Below are 18,024 nucleotides of genomic sequence, written 5' to 3' on the forward strand. Positions count from 1 at the left end.
GAGGGCCAGGACCCCTGAGCACCTGGCAGGTAGAACCGCAGCAGGCCGGGGAGGTCCCAGAACAGAATCTCACTGGCTGACGGGTCTCACCTGGGCTGCGTGGTCAGGTGTGCTGGGCTCTGACTGGATGGGCCCACGCCCTAGTGTTCAACTCACCCACCCCACGTAGGGGCCTGGGCAGCTGAAAGAGCTGGGTGCTGTTCCTTGAGGAGGGGAAAACAGGCAATGCCAGGCTTGAGAGGTTCTCAACTCCCGTCTCAGGACTTTTTCTGGAACAGAAGATGAGGAACTGACTTACAAAAATTCACCAGTAAGCCAACTGCGTTGGTATTTTTAACAGCACATTAGGGATACAGTTAGTTAATGAATTGGAGAGAAGTCACAAGCCTCTTTCATCTGTTGTACGTGTTTTCACCTTGCTGTGTGAACCATGTCCCCTGTTCAGTTATTTCAGCAGCTGGATCAATAGTTATGAGCTATCAGTTTTGCTGATGGTTCAGATGATGAAGAACCTGCCTGCAATGGAGGAGACTGGAGTACGATCCCTGGGTCAGGAAGATCCCCTGGAGAAGGGCACGGCAACTCACTCCAGTATTCGTGCCTGGAGAATCCCATGGGCAGAGAAGCCAGGTTGGCTTCAGTTCATGAGGTTGCAAAAAGGTGGACATGACTGAACAATAGTTACGAGCTGCAGACGAAGCTGATACCACTTGGTTTCACAAAAGAAAACAGAGACCAGAGAGAAAAGAAGGAACAGTTGGTAGTTTGCTAAATGCCCTATTTATTCTGCAATCAAGGTTCAGAAATGAGGGGATACAACTGAAATCTCTGCATAACTGTCATGTCAGAGCCACAAATGGACGGGGAGGGAGTGAGGAAGATGGCTTCTCTGCACAGTGACCGCCCCCCGCCCCCCCCTTTAAAAGTGAACACAATGAGGCTGGATTACAAGTGGCCTGTCTCTCTGACCCATCATCAAGCCTCTCCACTTTAATCTTTAAGAACCAGTGGGGCCTTCACTTGGTCGGCTACCTCCTTGCCGACCAGCACCTCGACGATCTTCAGTGCAAACTCGAAGCTGGTTCCTGGCCCCCGGCTGGTGAGGATCAGGCCATCTTGCTCCACACGATTCTCGGAGTAGCTGTAATGACCTGGGAAATAAAAACAAAGAAGGGTTACGTCCTCGTGGGCTATGTAGGACGGCCATGAACACCACTCGACACTTCCATTCCCTTACCACACACTGCTGCTGCTGCAAAGTCGCTTCAGTCGTGTCCGACTCTGTGCGACCCCATAAACAGCAGCCTGCCAGGCTTCGCCGTCCCTGGGATTCTCCAGGCAGGAACACTGGAGTGGGTTGCCATTTCCTTCTCCAATGCATGAAAGTGAAAAGTAAAAGTGAAGTCACTGAGTCGTGTCCAACTCTCAGCGACCCCATGGACTGCAGCCTACCAGGCTCCTCCATCCATGGGATTTTCCAGGCAAGAGTACTGGAGTGGGGTGCCATTGCCTTCTCCGAACCACACACTACTGTCTCACAAAAATGAAAACACAAACAAACCAAAATTTAAAAAAAAAGCAAAAGCTCACAACACCAGCACTGTAGCCAGTCACTCATAACTCCATTAGGTACCTCCAGCTCTCAGAACACAGCAGGACAGAAAGGGAGAGGGTTTCTCTGAATCCCCTTTCCTGCCTAAGCACAAACTGTTCAAAAGGAACTCAGCTATCAGAAATCCCCTCCGGGAAGTTCTATCAATCAGAAGAGAAAACCAGGAGCTGATACTACACCCAGACAAACCTTGTCACAAACTATCATTCCTCCCATCTACTCTTCAAAGGGCCCCTTCATCTTTCTGAAAACCCAATTACCTTCCCCTGAGAGGCCTGTCTCCCCTTTCCCCATTAAGATGGAATTTAAGACAGAATTCTAAACCATCTCAGGGAATTACTCATTTTCCCCTGGGGCTCTTCCATGTAAACATGAGTTCTAGTGCTTAGTTGCTTAGCTGTGTCTGACTCTGCAACTCCATGGCTTGCAGCCTGCCAGGCCTCCACTGTAGCCTCCACAGCCCCTAATGAGGTCTCCTGCATCGGCAAGCAGATTCTTTGCCACTAGCACCACCTGGGAAGCCCAAACATAAAGTATACATGTGAATAAACTTTGTTCTTCTCCAGTCAACCTGTCTCCTGTAACAAGGGTCTCAACTAAGAACTCAGAAGGATACAAGGGAAAATTACTTTTCCTTCCCTATAAAATGCTGGGGGAAGGAGGATGTAGGGGAGCCAGGGCTGAAGGTAGAAACGACCTGGATTATACAGACCCCCCGGGTGATGCACACTTTCTGCTTGCTGCCTCCAAAGCAAACAAGCAGAAACAACGCACAATGTGTCATGGGTGGGGAGAGAGAGGTGCAAGTGGGGAGAAACCTAGTTTCTCATCAGGCACTGCCTGCTTTCGGAGGCCACAGCTGGCTGTATCTTTGCAAATGTAGTAAGAAAACAGGCTGCTCCTACATTCGCATGAAGTAAACACGACCACGTCCAAGATCTGAGGGCTCAAAGCTGGGATTCCTTGAACCACCCCCCACCCTCACGTTCCACATCAGACAGTCACCAAATCCTCCTACTGCACAAGCACCAGGCCCGAACTCCTCACATGCAGCAGCACCCCACGTGGCCTGGCCCCTTGACCCCGCAGCTGCCCCCAGGGCCCACTCTCCTGCCTGAAGCTTGCAGCTCTGCTACAGAGGGCACTGTAGTCTTTCCGGCCCTGGAGGAGCTGCCCAGGCTGCTCCCTCTGCCCAGAAAGCTCCTCTCAGCAACTCACTCCTTTGAATTCAGCATGGACCCCTCTCTCACCAGGCCCCCCAGGTCACTCTATCATGCACCCTCCCAGCACCCAAGAAACCATCTGGCTCCTATTTACCTCTGGTCTGTGAAATGCTGAGCCCTCACCTATGTGTCCAGTCTAGAATGCTAATGGCACCAGGGAGGTACTTCCAAGTGTCAGGTGAAGGAAAGATCAAATGAACACTCCCTGCCTGCTGCCTCAATGCAGGACCTCTGCGTGCAGAGTCCCCCTTCTTCCTGTCTTTCCCTCCACTCTCAGCGCCACCAAACAGGGCACGTTCCACAGTGCAAACCAGAGCACACCCAGGTGCCCCCCATGAGAACCCTTCACCACTTTCTCTGGCACCTTGAAGTGACCCTCAACTCCAAATCATGGTACACAGGCCCTGAGGCCCAGCCTGTGCACAAAGACAGGGCAGAAAGAAGCAGAGGGGAGACGAAGAAGAACCCACAGGAGTAAACAGCGACCTGGACGGGATAAAGGCCATGGTGAGGACGTGGAGGCCTGAGGTGCGTCTTGGAGATAAAATGCCAAGACCTTGCGGAGGAACTGGACGTGGGGAGACACCAATGATGACTTCCGGCCACCTGGCTGCATGGTGACACTGCTCAATGACAGGACATGAAGGACAAACAGATTTAGCACCGGGGTCAAAGCCCACAAGGGTCCTCTACGCAATCCTGCCCCATCTGGTCCCTGCAGGCAGAGTTGGGCCTGCAACACCACACGACCTCTGCCCCCTCCCCCTGTGAGGAGCCCCAAGAAGATGGCTTGATCTTGTCCCCTTCTCTGTCCCCAGAGCCCAAAGAGCTCAGGAAATGCCTGTTTGATGCTCACACACAACAGCGCACCTAAGCAAGATGCTCCTGCTGCACCAGCAAGCTTTAGAGACCATGTCCCAAAGTACCCGTCCTTTCCCAGGGATGAACACCACTGCCCTGCTTCAGGGCTTCCTCTCAGTACAAATCAAGTCACCCGGTGAAACAACTGATGACAGTCCGTGAGCGCCTCCCAGTTACCCTTCTACAGAAGAAAAGGGGATCCCTAGCCTGCAGGGGAGAGGTTTTCCTAAGCTAACCTCATTTACTGTTGGTTAGAGATCATCCCAAGTGCTGAAATAGAGAACCCAGAGCCGAGATGGACATTGAGACACAGGCAATGAAGGCAAGGCTCTGAACGATTGAGGTAACAACTTCTTTGTGGGTAAAATACTACAAATACAGCTTACACTGGTTAAAAATGTTTAAAAATTCCGGTTCTTCTCAAAAATCTCAGCCAGAAGAGCTAAAGGTCTGCTTGCAGACCACCTCCACCTAGCGGTGAAGACGGAGAAAAACGACACCTGCGCACCAGTCCGTTCCTGGTCAACCTGCAGGAGGTGTTCACGCCTTTTTAACTTTAAGCAAACACCTCAAAGCCCGTCTCAAAACCCAGAGACGAAGCAGCCGGGGAGGCTAGGGGCCAGAGGATAGTAACCAACAGCCGCTTTCCCCTGCACACCCTCACCTTCGTGGTCTGGGAGCCCCAGAGACGCGGTGGCCCAGACACCCCTAGATCATTACTATCCAGCCCTTCCAGGAAAAGCCCCTGACCCCTGAGGACAGCAGCTCAGGTATCAGTCTGCCAGATTCAAACCTCAGTCTGCTAGTTAGCAGCTGTCTGACCTCCCTGTTTTTCTCTTCTGTAAAATGGGCATTATGCCAACCCAACAGGCTGAGCCCTGGTGATAGCAGCCTGTCTGCTCTGCATCTCCAGCACTCAGCCCGGAGCCAGGCAGAGCCAGGCACTGACTGGTGGGCCCTTTGACACAGCTTCAGTGACCATGGACGACCCCGTGTGTCACACACACTGACTCACAGAGCCCATCAACAGCCCCGAGAGGCAGGAGCTACCTATGGTCGTCCTCAGGTGACAGATGGGGAAACCAAGGCCCAGCGAGGTTACAAGACCAGCCCTTGGGGGCAGGGAGGGGTGGGGCTGGAGCCACACGGGAGTCACCTGCTCCGGAGTCCCTGTTCGTCCCTGGCATCCAGCCGCTTAGTAAACCACACAAATGAGAACTGAACAAAACTTTGAAGTCACCCCTTCTTTATTTTAAAGCTGAGAAATAGAAACACTCTGTCCTTCAGATTGGATGGCTTATGTGAGTAAAAAATGTCACAATGCTCTTAATTTGAAGTTCATGATGAGGACAAGCAGAAGGGCCTCCTCACCCAGGAAGTGATCACAGCTCCACTTCTCAGAATGCAGACACTGCAAATGTCTTTTTCTTACAAGAGGCCTTGCTGACTGAACCCAATGCCTGGTGACCGCAGTGTGTGTGGGCCTCATGTGGACAGACACGTGGCCCCAGGTCCGGACCAACTCGGGCCAATGGCCTGTTTTCTTGTCAGTGAAGCCCATACGTGCTTTACTGGGTACCTGGGCTGCCAGGCTCGAGATAACACATGTGAAGGTGCCCTGTAAGTGCCCAAGAGTCAACAATCTCACATTCTTCTATTTCTGATCAGCCTCGTCTTCCTGAGGTGTTACGAGGAAAGAGCCACAAAGATACACAAGCAGATAACGGGGAACACGTTCCACTCGCTTCTTCCTTCTCACGAGTTGTTACTGCTAAAGGAAGCCTGATTCTGCTCTTTCTGACCCTCCAAAATCCCACCATCAGCTCAAAGTAAACTAAACCCCTACATTAAAAAATGCCCAGAAGTCAGAGCCTTAAAAAAAAATCAACTTTCACATAGATGGTTTTATTCACAATTTATCTTTCTATCAACTAAAAAACAACTATAGATTTTTCAAAAAAAACATCAATACTACTTTGGATCAAATCTAAGAATATGCAGAATGTCCAACACCAAGAGTGAACCCTAAGGTAAACTATGGACTTTGGGTGGTGATGACGTGTCAGTGCAGTTCATCGATTGTTACAAAGGTATCGTCTTGCGGGGGAAAGGAAGCGGATGGGGAGGGAGGTGAGGATGGGGGCACAGAGGGTTTATGGAAACTCTGTACTCTGCTTAATTTTGCTGTGAACCTAACACTCCTTTAAAGCATAAAGTCTGTTGTTTTACAAGGCAGTAAAATGAAAAATGCATCACTTTGCTATGAAAGGATGAACGAAGAAAGAACATGAATTGCCCGACTTTTAGTTCAGAGTAAGTCCAGAGCAGAACTGATATGACGAGAAAATGTATCAGTGGCACAGCTATTTTCAAATCTGCTCTTGATATTATCAGTCTTTTGATGTAGCCACTGGCTGCTGGTTAGTGGGTGTTTTAAATGAAGCTGGTCACCCAGTTTCTCCATTGGTTGAACACCAGCTGAGCCACTTATGATTTCCAAGTGGGAATTTCTGATTCCCTTGCACACATCCGCACCAGTGTGATGTGCCTTTCTCCATACAGGTTTCAATCTCTGCTCCCTTCGATATGCACGCCAGGCACAGGTGGCAGAAGAAGGTACTGCCTGGCTGGTGCTCTGAACCACATGCCGAGAAGCACTGTTTCTGAGGCAGCATCCATCCTGACACAGCTGCACATCCAGGAGCACAGTGACCCTGCTGTGCCCCTAACTATACACTGCCTCATAATTTGAAACTTGATGCAGTTTTTAATTTGGTGCACGTGTATCTGCAAGCTATTAACTCCTGGAGGGCAGAGACAATGACATGCGTTTTTAAAAACATAACCTCCAAGTACCAAGTAACATTAGAGAAATAATAAGTTAGGAGAGAAGAAAGGTATAATGTTAGGTTTGAAAAGCAAGCTGCAGAACATATTTACTAGCTCTCATTTGAGTAAAAACATTAAACTACAAAGGATAATGAGTATGTGCAGAGAAAATTCTAGAGTTACACAGGAAACCTAACAGAAGTTACCTCTGAAAAGCAGAAAGGGGTAGGGAAGTCAGAGAGAAGGAAATCATTTACCTTTACTTCATTCCTTTCTATACTGCTTGTGTTTTTCTTTCTTTACCATGAACAGAAAATTGTTTTTATAAAAATAAATGTATAAAAGTTAAACGTCTGGCTGATATTAATATCTACAAAGGAACCTGTCAATGAAGGAGCAGGCCTCCTCTGCAGGAAGGGAGCAATGTCCATTTTACTCTGGACTGTGGGCAAAAGGGCAGCCTCTGAAATTGCCACCAAGGTTTAAATTTTATCCTCAGACTGCTGGCAAAGTATTTAGTAAACTAGTTAAACTGGCATTTTGTAACCACTTCAATCTGTGACCACGAGGAACCCAGCAGGCCTTTGGCTCAGCCCCTGTACCCTGTTAGGCAACCTGCAGAGAGAGACCCACCCGTTAGCTGGTCTTTCTCATTAAAACACTTGCAAAGAAATTGAGGAACACATTATACCCCAACCCACAGAGAACCCCTATGTACCAAATATCTTCCAAGTGGGAGACAATGCTACAGCACAGCTTTCTGAGTAGGTCTTTCTCCACCTTAGAACATAAGCATGTACTTACTTCCGTTCATCATTTTGTCTTTAGCAAGTGGGTGAGTTGTAACTTTGCTTCCAAAACCTATTTCATGAGCCAGCAGAGCTGTAGGACCTAAAAAGATGAATAAAGAGATTTAAGTGTGTGCACAGAAAAACCCATATTTTAAAAACTGCAGCAATAAGAGCATTCTTTGAATCAGGGGGCTCTTACCTAAAAATATACTTATGATTCTGAAACTAAACACGAGTATGAGAGGTAAAGTATGTTTATAAGCAACCATCTGCAGAACACGTGTGGCAAAAATGTACAAACTCAAAACACTTCAATAACCACTTAATCAGGAAGATTTACCTTTATACCTAAGGAGCAAACAGATTAACAAACCATGCCCCCTCAAGGAACAGGCTGCAAATGTAACAGGGGCACAAAGAATGGGAGACCACCAAGGGTTAAATGTCTTGCCTCTTTGCAAATGGAAGACTTAGATATACATTGAACGCAACCAGCATGCTCTGAACCTCTGGGCTTGACTGTTATTTCACGGACTAATTTTACTTTTCTACTTGAAAATGAAAGATCAGCACTCACCCATCTACCCAAATATATCAGGTGGTATATATTAAATGAATATATTAAATTGAATGGGAGATTTTCCCAGCCCCACCGGAGACACCCATGAAATGCCTACATGGCTGAGACACAGAGGTGCTGGTGTTTCTTTCTTACAACCATGCGCTGAAGAGAAGAGTACAGCACAAATGCCCACTGTGGTCCTCTACACTGTCTCCCTTAAAACGAAGCGTAAAAAAAAAATGCAGGTGCCAACTTGAGACTTTAATGAGTGGTCAACTTTACTGATAAATCATTTTGTAACAATTCTCAAATAAAGACTAAAATCAGAAAGATTTCTTACCTTTTGTTATTTTAAATCTACTTTTTAAAAAAGGAGTCCCTCTACCTTTTTTCTCTAAGTCACACACACACACACAAAAAAACACACAAAGAAAAACTTTCTAACACCTCATGTCAAACCTAGAAAAACTCCAGAAGACCACTGTGACCTTCTAAATGGTTAGGGCACTGCAGCTAAGGTCCCAAGACAGACTTGCCCACTTCAGCTCCAGCAAACCCAAGCACTTGCTCTTCAGACCTTTCATATTTCAACACAGTTCTAAGGAAAAAACAGTTACATAGCAGATCTATGGGCGACTCAAGATCTTAGCAGCTACTAACAGGAAGATCAAACAAGTATCACCTAATTACATAAGCTGTCAGTCTAACATCAGGTGTCGGTTTTAGACCAAGTCCTCATTTATATCTTACATCAAAAGCCTCTAAAACATGTCTGATGTCGCCTCCCTCCTAACTTGTATTCTGCATACAAGAGCTGTGTTTGGAAGCAAATTTTAAAAGTCTGTCATAATTACCACTCAATTTTATTTGAATGGATTCTTTACTTTCTTATTTTGTAAGACTTTAAGAAACAATCATTTCTGCTCCCTCCAGGTGATAAAATTGTTACCTATAATGATGTTAATAAATGTATGGTAAACTCAAAATTATGGCTTTCTGGGGCATGAGAATCCTAGTTGGGGGCTTCCCTGGTGGCTCAGGGGTAAGGACTCCGCCCACCACTTCAGGAGGCACAGGTTCCATCCCCCGTCTGGGAAGATCCCACATGCCACGGAGCGGCTGAGTCAGTGCACAACTACTGAGCCTGTGCTCTAGAGCCCAAGAACCACAACTACTGAGCCCACGTGCCCAACTACTGAAGCCCAGGGCCTGTGCTCCACAACAAGAGATGCCACCGCAATAACCCTGTGCACCAAAACCAAGAGTAGTCCCTGCTCTCTTCAACTAGAGAAAAGGCTGTACAGCAATGAAGACCCAGCACACAGTCAAAAGTAAATAAGTTTTATATGTACAAATACACAGGGGTCCAGCTCTGACCTGGGAGCAGAGGGCACAGTGGACAGAATCACCCTGGGAGGACCAGAGGGAAAGTCAACAGCGCCACCATGTGGTTACTTATGGAAAGGGTCCTAGCCTCTCCAGGCGTCCCAGAGCTTGAACCTGTACCTGGAGCCCAGCACCTGTCAACTGGCTTCCATACCCCTCACGGCTCCCTCTCTCCCCCAGTCTCATTTCATTTCTCCAGAAAGCCTCCCTTCCAGGTTCTTTCTCTCGCTCTCACTCAGTATTAGGGGTTAAGCTAACATTCCTTCAGTTCAGTAAATTGTTTCCAATCCCTAAGTGTAAGCCTCATCTTGTTCTCATCTACTGAGTGAAACATGGAATCTCTGCCATTGCTTGTTCCAATCTCTCCTCAACACACGATCACGCTTCTCAGGTCTTCTGCAGCACCCAGCAGAAAAGTGCAGGATATTCAATCAGACGACATGTTACCAGCGCCGTTTACTTTACAGATGGATGTAAATGATGATAAGGGCTGCATGTCTTAACAGCCTGGGAATCAATCCTGCCTCAGCACAACACTGGGAACCAGAAGCAGCTCATGATTCTGCTACCTTAGTGACACAAAATGACAAACTGACATGTGATTTTTTACTTTCAGCAGTCCTAAGGACACAAACCCAACGCAAACCCTTCCTTTCTTTCTTTGGTCAAAGCACTAAGCGCTAACAATGTGGCAGAGGTGAGGGGTCAGCACGTAGGGTGGGGTGGGGTGAGGTGGGGTGAGGGTGGACTGGACCGAGTCCATATTCAACTAATACCACCTGTGTCCTCCTCCTTCTTAGTATCTTCTGCTTCTGTTAGGTCCATACCGTTTTTGCCCTTTATTATGGCCATCTTTGCATGAAATGTTCCCTTGGTATCTCTAATCTTCTTAAAAGAGCTCTCTAGAAGAAAAGCTAATACCAACCTAGACAGCATATTAAAAAGCACAGACATTACTTTGCTGACAAATGTCCATCTAGTCAAAGCTATGGTTTTTCCTGTAGTCATTTATGGACGTGAGAGTTGGACCATAGAGAAAGCTGAGTGCTGAAGAACTGATGCTTTTGAACTGTGGTGTTTGAGAAGACTCTTCAGAGTCCCTTGGACAGCAAACCAGTCAATCCTAAAGGAAATCAGTCCTGAATATTCATTGGAAGGACTGATGCTGAAGCAGAAACTCCAATACTTTGGTCACCTGCTGCAAAGAACTGACTCACTGGAAAAGACCCCAATGCTGGGAAAGATTGAAGGCAGAAGAAGGGAACAACAGAGAATGAGATGGTTGGATGGCATCATCGACTCAATGGACATGACTGAGTTGGAGCAAGCTCTGGGAGCAGGTGTGAACAGGGAAAACTGGCGTGCTAGAGTCCATGGGGTCAAAAAGAATTGGACATGACTGAGTGGCTGAACTAACTGATGTCTTCCTCCTTAAGGAGCAGTGCAGCTACTTGGGCTGCAGTGTCCTTTAGCAGAGAAATCCTTAAGCCAGAAGGGCAGGTCAGAAGTCAGTGCTGACTGGAACCCAAAGACGAGGACTGCCAGGTGGATGCCCCTCAGTCCTTCCTGGTCTCTTACTCGGGGGTTCTCAAACACTCAAGTCTTAGGGTCCTTTCAGCTATTAGTGTGAGTTACATTTATCAGTAACTGCAATGCCAGAAATTAAAACTTGAAAGGTTTACGAGCTAAGAACACTCAGCACACAAGCCATGCCTGAATGATGCCACCGTTATTCTCTGATGTAATTCTTATGAGAATTAAAAGCAAAAAGGCAAATAATGTGCGAGCAGTATCTGCTCTGCCCCTCTGGAAAGAGTGCGAGAACGACTGCTCTAAGGCACAGTCCCCAGACCCCCAGCCTATGACTATGATCTCTTTTAAAAAGTCTACCGTATTGAACAAAATATCGTGTCATTTTGTCTAACCATCCATTCGTTTGCTTATCTGTTCTCTTGATAAAACATTTAATGAAGACCTCTGAATAAGGAAAGTGAAAGTGAAGTCGCTCAGTCGTGTCCAACTCTCTGTGACCCCATGGACATCAGGCTCCTCCGTCCATGGGATTTTCTAGGCCAGAGTACTGGAGTGGGTTGCCATTTCCTTCTCCAGAGAATCTTCCTGACCCAGGGATCAAACCCAGGTCTCCCGCATTGTAGACGCTTTACCATCTGAGCCACAGGCACCTGCCAAATTACACTACGAAAAAAATGGAAGATGGCGGAATATCATCTATTAGAGCAAAAAGAACGGACTTTAAAATGGTATCAAAAACCAAAGGACTGATATTACTAGGTTTCAAAGATGTGAGGACCCCTGCAAAGCACCACCATCCTTACTCGAAATCATGTGGCAGGGAATATACAGTACCTCAGACTTGGAGCTGAACCCTGAGGATCAGGTGGGAAGCCCCCAGGGCAAGCTCAGGGCAGATCTGGGATTGTTAGCGCCGGCCTGATTCTTGCTGACCCTGTGCTGGCAGAAGTCCTCTCTGGCACTGGGACTGGCTGTAACAACTGTTTATTGAATTCCAGAAGGGCCTTGCTTTCCTCCAGGCCCATCATACACAGAAAACAATAGGTTCCACACAATGCACACCAAAGGCAGGGAGAGGCAGAAAATGGAGTAACTGCAGTCACTTCTGACATGATACCAACCTCACGCCCCCAACTAAACACACCAACACAGAAGCCCTTCATGCTTTAGAAGTGGAGGAAGTACTGGGAACACAATCTCCTACTCAAAGACAACCCTGTCATGTGTTTTTTGAAGCAAGCTGCTGCAATTCATGGGACGGCAGAGTCGGACACGACTGAGTGACTGAACTGAACTGAAAACACCCTTGGACAGGGGCCGGGCTGAGGTTACCTGCACAGATGGCAGCGATGAGGCCCTTCCTCTTCTCTTGTTCCTTCAGTATCTCCTTCACAGCAGCGGACTAGTCAAGAGAACCAAAGTACATCAAGTTGTCATTAAGCCGCAGCCAATCTCGGCTAGAAACTTTGGTAGAACCTGGCTTTAGCTTAACCACAACATCTTCCATCTGACTGTTTTTCAACAATATTGCTAAATCATCCATATGAAAACTATCAAATTCATAGTGTTTCTACAGGCTTAAACCCAACCACAACGTTTATACAGAAAAGGGTACCCTCTCCTTAAAGATGTTTAAAGATAAGATGAGAAAACTATTTCCCTTGGGCATGCTAACCTTTGCTGTCTCGTACTCTAGGGATACAGCAAAGAGGAAAGGTGCTGTTTGGGGTTTTTTTCAGATAGCAAAGTGAGGAGAGCGCCCCGAGGTCCCAAATGTCTGACTTGACCTGGCTCATGAGTTTCTGTCTCATGAAGCCCCTGCCCCTCTCACCTTCTCTCTTCCCTCCTGCAGGCTGACGCTTCACATAACAGAAGCAGCAGTGGCTTCCTTTATACCACTTCTCATTCAAGCTGGCAGCTCTAGGCCCCTGCAATCTCCCTCACTCCAATGGCTGAACAGACAGCCAACCTCTTACCTTTCAATGCTTAACCCCTTCACAAGCACAAATCATTCTGTTGCTACTGGGGGGGCAGTGGTAATCTTACATTTGGACTCTATTCACAGAATCTATTCACAACTGTTCCACCAATTCTGCTTACTTCTACAGTAGATGTTATTAGAAATGACTTTTTTAAAAATTAAGCTGGAACACCGTTTTGTTCATATTTTCCTATTCTATTCACAGCCTCCTTCCTGAACTATTTTAATAACAAAAACAACAGAATACAAGATGTTGGAATACTCTCTTTACACACTTTACCTCGGATAAATTCTGTGCACCCAGATTACCTCCTGGCAGAACCACCACATCGTAAGGTCCCTGTAACAGTTTAAAAAATAAGAAAAGTGAAACTGTTTTATTTGAAATGTGCATTAAACAGTAACACATTCATATGTTAAATATGGTCACAGCAAAAATATTGTTCATAGAGAAAGTTAAATAACTCAAGGTGTTTCTCTACAATGGAATACTGTAACTACCAACAATGCAGAAAACCTCCATATACTGTAACACGAAATGATGTCTGTGCTGCAGAATTGCAGGTGTAGCATGATCTCATTCTTATAAAAACAATAAATGTATGTGAATGCATATGTGTGTCTCTATACACACCCCCACCCCCACATACATGTGTACAGTATAGATACTCATGGACAAAGGAAACTGCCAGCTGATGCAGGAAGCAAAGAAGGGAAGAATGAGAAAGGGACATTAACAATAACACCTGACTCTGTGTTTGTCTACATTGTATGGATTATTTTTCAACAAGAATGTACACAGTAATAAATTTAAAAAAAACTCTAGAAGGCACAAAAGCATGTTTTAACCTTAAGTAAAATGGAACTTGGGGTATTAAAAAAAATGACACAATATTTTATTATCTCAGATACTAAAACACCCTAGAAATCTAATGATTTCAAACTTGCTTAAATTATGAAAGAGAAATTGAATACAGTATCTTAAAATGTTAAAAGTTTTAAAAAAAATTTTGTCATTAAGCAAACAACAAAATGAAAATCTAATACGTTTTTACTCCAACATATACTAGTTACTTTTAAAGACTATGAAATGTCCTATGTTGTTTCGAAGCCAAGCAAAACTTAAAATCTGTGAAGTATGAAAATTTCTTTCACTCCATTTAGAAACTGAACAATAAACAGACACAAAATGTAACCAGTATTCCCAGACCCTACAGGACAAAAAAGAACAGGGAAGAAACACTTACTGCTACTCTCTCATTTTTAACCTCTTATTTAGAGACTCAACAACTACAAAATATCAACATTCTTATACTTCACAATCTAGCACTGAGATACATGAATTTATCAGAGAGGAATACATTTTTCTATGCTTTTGAGGAGAGCCAGGCACAGGGAATTCTGCGCCCAGGCTCCTCATAGCACAGAAAAGCTGCCATGGGTGGTGACTGCCCCATCCCTGCTGGAAGAGGGTGTACCCCACACTTCTGTCACACTGGCCCCTGAAGCCTGAGCCCCGTGAAAGCACAGGCTCAAGTGTCTGGTATGTGTGGGCAGGCATGCTTCTGAGGAAAGGGACCACAGCTCTTGATGGATTCCCAAAAGTGTTGGTCCCCCACGAAAGGAAGAACCTCAATTCTGAAGATACTGAAAAAGTGACACAATTTAAGGAGAACTCACTCCTCCTTTAATCCAACCACAAATCAAGTATGAGTTATTCCGTGTAAAATGAATCACACAACCCCACATCTGTGTCACTGATAAAGGAAAGATAAGAAGCAGCTTTCGAATAAAGGGTAAGAAATGAATGGGAAATGTGCAGGTGACTCTCATACTAAGTAATGTAGTTACAGAGGAGGCAAGGCTGCCTGTATGAGCCAGAACACTAGTGATGGTGTCCCGCCCACACCAAGCACATGAGGTCAGGGACCTGCCAGGTTCTGAGGATACAGAGTGGAAAAAGGCAAAGTTCTCCACTTCCCAGGGCTTAATTTAGTGCTGAAGACCTCCAAGCAAAGTAACTTTCTTAAAACAAGGCTGTGCTAATTACAGTTTCAGATGTAGTTAAGACAGAGTTCAAGAAACTGATAAAGAAGCAGTAAGAAGGAACGATTCCAAGTCTAGAGAACAAACCTCTTTTCTTGCATCTTCCAGACTGGCATCAGGACAAATGACAACATCTCGGCTACACTGTACCGGGTCTTTTCCAGCCAGACCTGCGACAGTAACCTTAATCTAAGAGAAAGACGTCATCATGATATTTAAGAACACTGAACATAAATTTAGAGTAACATTTTCACAGCTGGCCTGTGTTTTAAAATAACCTGGCAAGAAATACTGCAACAAAACCATGCTGACTTTACGTTATTAAGTTGGCTAAATATATTTAACCACTAGATCTGTCCCAGTTTGTCTGACAGTATGAATTAAAGATGCTGTCCCAGTACCCCATCTGCTTAGCCTCCTTTCTTCCACAAGTGTTCTTGTCTGTGTGATAAATCATATGATCATCCTACCGATAAAACAGCTTGCAAAGTTGCTGTTGCCATTTAACCCTCCTGGTATTTTCATAAGGTAGAAATGCAAGTTAAGACAATGACATACTACTCTGCTGCCCTGCAAAAATTCACAAAGTTGACAATACTGAGAATAGGAATTTTCCTCACTGCTGGTGGGCCCACATATCAGTACTTTGGAGAGTCACTTGACAAAATCTAGTAACATCATATATGCAAGTAGTAATTCCTTTTAGGCTCAGAGCCTAGAAAAACTTTCATATCTTTAAACAAGAAAAACCTGCAGAAGAATATTACAAATGTTCAGCTATAAGATAAATAAGCATTAGAAACTAATGTACAACAGGATAGGTACAATTAATACTGTTGTGTGTAATATGCAAAAGTTTTTAAGAGTAATTCCTAAGAGTTCTCATCATAGGAAAAAAATATTTTTCTTCTACTTCTTTACTTTCGTATTGATACAAGATGACGGATATTCACTAAACTTATTGTGGTCATCATTTCATGATATATTTAAGTATGCTGTACACCTTAAACTTACACAATGCTGTATGTTGATTATATCTCAATAAAACCAGAACGACAAAAAAAAAAAAGAGTATTACAGCACTATAATGCTGTAAAACAATGCAATAGAGGAATGGAGCCTGGGCATATTCCCATAGTGCAATACTAAGCAGCAATTTAAAATAAACTGCATCTATATTCTTTACTAGAATGTGACTAGTTCACTCATTTAAATATTTGATTCACTCACTGACTGCTTCTCCGCCTGTTTCTTCAACTGTAACATGAGGTTGGCAATAACTCTTAGGATGGTTTTAAGGTTTTAAAAACTAGTATAAGTGCTTAGAATGGCATCCGCCATTCCGTAAAGGCTACGTAAGCATTCACTATGGTTATGTGGGCGTATAAAGGTTCATAATGCGGATATGGAGAGTGAGAACCACAGTCTAATGTTACTTTAGACACAGCTGGGCTGGATTCACATCACTGTAAGGAAAGCAGTTATTTCTGGGGCCAGAAAGGGAACTGAATTAGGGAAATAAAGAGAGCTTTGCAATGTTTATTCCTCTAAAGCATCTGTATCTTCAAGAAACAGGTCTGAAAGAAATACAGTAAAATGTTAACAATATTAAACTGCAGATAAACAGATAATTATTACACAGCCTCTGGACTGTTGCGTATGTTTGAAATATTTCAGAAAGTACATTCAACACTACTTTATCCAAAATTACTTGTAAGAATCCAAAAATGCTTTCAAACGGAGGAGGGCTAAAAAACTTTGAGGGACTTACTCCAGCTCGTCTCATGACATCTACAGGGATAACCGTCTCCATTTCCTCTGCTCCTTTAGCCAGGATGACCAGAGCTCTTTTTGAAGCCATTTTTATGTTGTATTTATTAAAGACTCAATTAAAACAAGATTTTCAAGAAACTTTCACTGCAAGTGTAGAAGACCTAAAAACAAGATTAAGGAACACTTGTAAGCAGAGTAACCAAGTGCTTCCCAGGGAAAAGATTTTGATAGGCAAACACAATAAAACAGCATTATTTGATTAATATTGACTTAAACAGAATTTCAGTTCCTGTTTTTTGAGATGACATCACAGCAAGATTGCCAGCACATTGGTTACTGTTCAGATTTCATCACGTTTATAAAAATCTAATTTCTAATATATTGTAAATGAAGCTTTCCAAGACAAAAGCATATAGGCCTTCCATTTCACACAATTCAGGGAGAGGGAAATACAAAGGCACCTTTTTTCAAGTACTATTTTACAGAGAAGACTGAACTTCATGGATAAAAAAAGAAATACTGTCTTTAGCAATCACCCCCTGAGATTTTTGGAGGGGATTTTATTTTTTAGTTCCAGTAACTGCACTAAATTCTCGGGGGCGGTTAACAGTGTTACATATTTGAACACGCTTAAAAAAAAAAGAAAAACGGAGAAAAATGGTAATTCCCCCATGCTATACTCAATCCTGATAGATTCTTCGCACTTAGCTCTCGTTGTAAACGACGGCCGCTATGCCGGGGTCTGAACTGCTGTTAGTCTATTTTTCTGGACTTTGTTTCCCATGCAACACAGATTTTAGTAAACGATGTCAAAAAAACAAGATTAACTAGCTCCAAGCTGGTGCGATGTTATGCACGCAAATTCTAGAAGCTTCAGCGTTGCTACTACGCTGGCGAGCGAAAGGCGCCCTCTGCGAACCCTGGGAGACCGCATCCTCCTCAGACGCGGCTAGACACCGGCCGGGTCCGCCCCGGTTCGGGGACCCTCTAGGGGTCCAGCGGGCGGCCCGTGCCCCCACGGCCCGAGCTTGCGCCGCGCTCCCCATGGCCCAGACCTGAACCTCGCCTCTCTTCCCACAGACGGCCAGCCTCGGCCCGTTCGGTCAGCAGTTCTACGCCGGTGACGACTGGGCCGGTACCGCACCAACCCGGGACGCAAGCAAGCGCGCACGCCGGCACGCAGGCGCGCTGTCAGGCTTGGGCTTCAGCCCCGCACTGCGCAGGCGCGCGCCGCCCTGCCTGGCTCCTCGGCCCTGCCTGGCTCCTCAGCCCCGCACTGCGCAGACCCACGTAGCTCGCCCCACGTGATGTCATATCCGGCCGAACTAACCTCGGGGAAGGTGCGGTACCTCCTGCCTTTCTGCGTGTAGATTGTACGCCTAGGCCTGGTTCCATTTGGAATAAGAGAAAGCGGAATCTTCTAAACT

The 18,024-nt window shown here is 45.3% G+C and overlaps 1 protein-coding gene across 1 annotated transcript; it reads right to left on the bottom strand.

The window, feature by feature from the left end:
- Positions 1 to 780: 780 nt before the first annotated feature.
- On the bottom strand, positions 781 to 17,785 carry PARK7 (Parkinsonism associated deglycase). Its single transcript, XM_068986187.1, has 7 exons — positions 17,653 to 17,785; positions 16,596 to 16,758; positions 14,912 to 15,013; positions 13,059 to 13,118; positions 12,130 to 12,199; positions 7,330 to 7,416; positions 781 to 1,151 (listed from the first exon to the last, which is right to left on the bottom strand). The coding sequence occupies exons 2-7, from the start codon at positions 16,683 to 16,685 to the stop codon at positions 991 to 993; spliced, it is 570 nt and encodes a 189-aa protein (XP_068842288.1). The 5' UTR covers positions 16,686 to 16,758; positions 17,653 to 17,785; the 3' UTR covers positions 781 to 990.
- Positions 17,786 to 18,024: the final 239 nt, after the last annotated feature.

Source organism: Capricornis sumatraensis, chromosome 14 (genome assembly GCF_032405125.1).
Source record: "Capricornis sumatraensis isolate serow.1 chromosome 14, serow.2, whole genome shotgun sequence".
NCBI classification, from domain to species: Eukaryota; Metazoa; Chordata; class Mammalia; order Artiodactyla; family Bovidae; genus Capricornis; species Capricornis sumatraensis.

Coding starts and splice junctions, on each gene's coding strand:
- PARK7 (XM_068986187.1), bottom strand. CDS start 16,685: ATGGCTTCAAAAAGAGCTCTGGTCATCCTGGCTAAAGGAGCAGAGGAA. Junction 15,014..16,595: donor ATGTCATGAGACGAGCTGGA/GTAAGTCCCTCA, acceptor TCTTTCTCTTAG/ATTAAGGTTACTGTCGCAGG. Junction 12,200..13,058: donor GTGCACAGAATTTATCCGAG/GTAAAGTGTGTA, acceptor TCTCTTGACTAG/TCCGCTGCTGTGAAGGAGAT.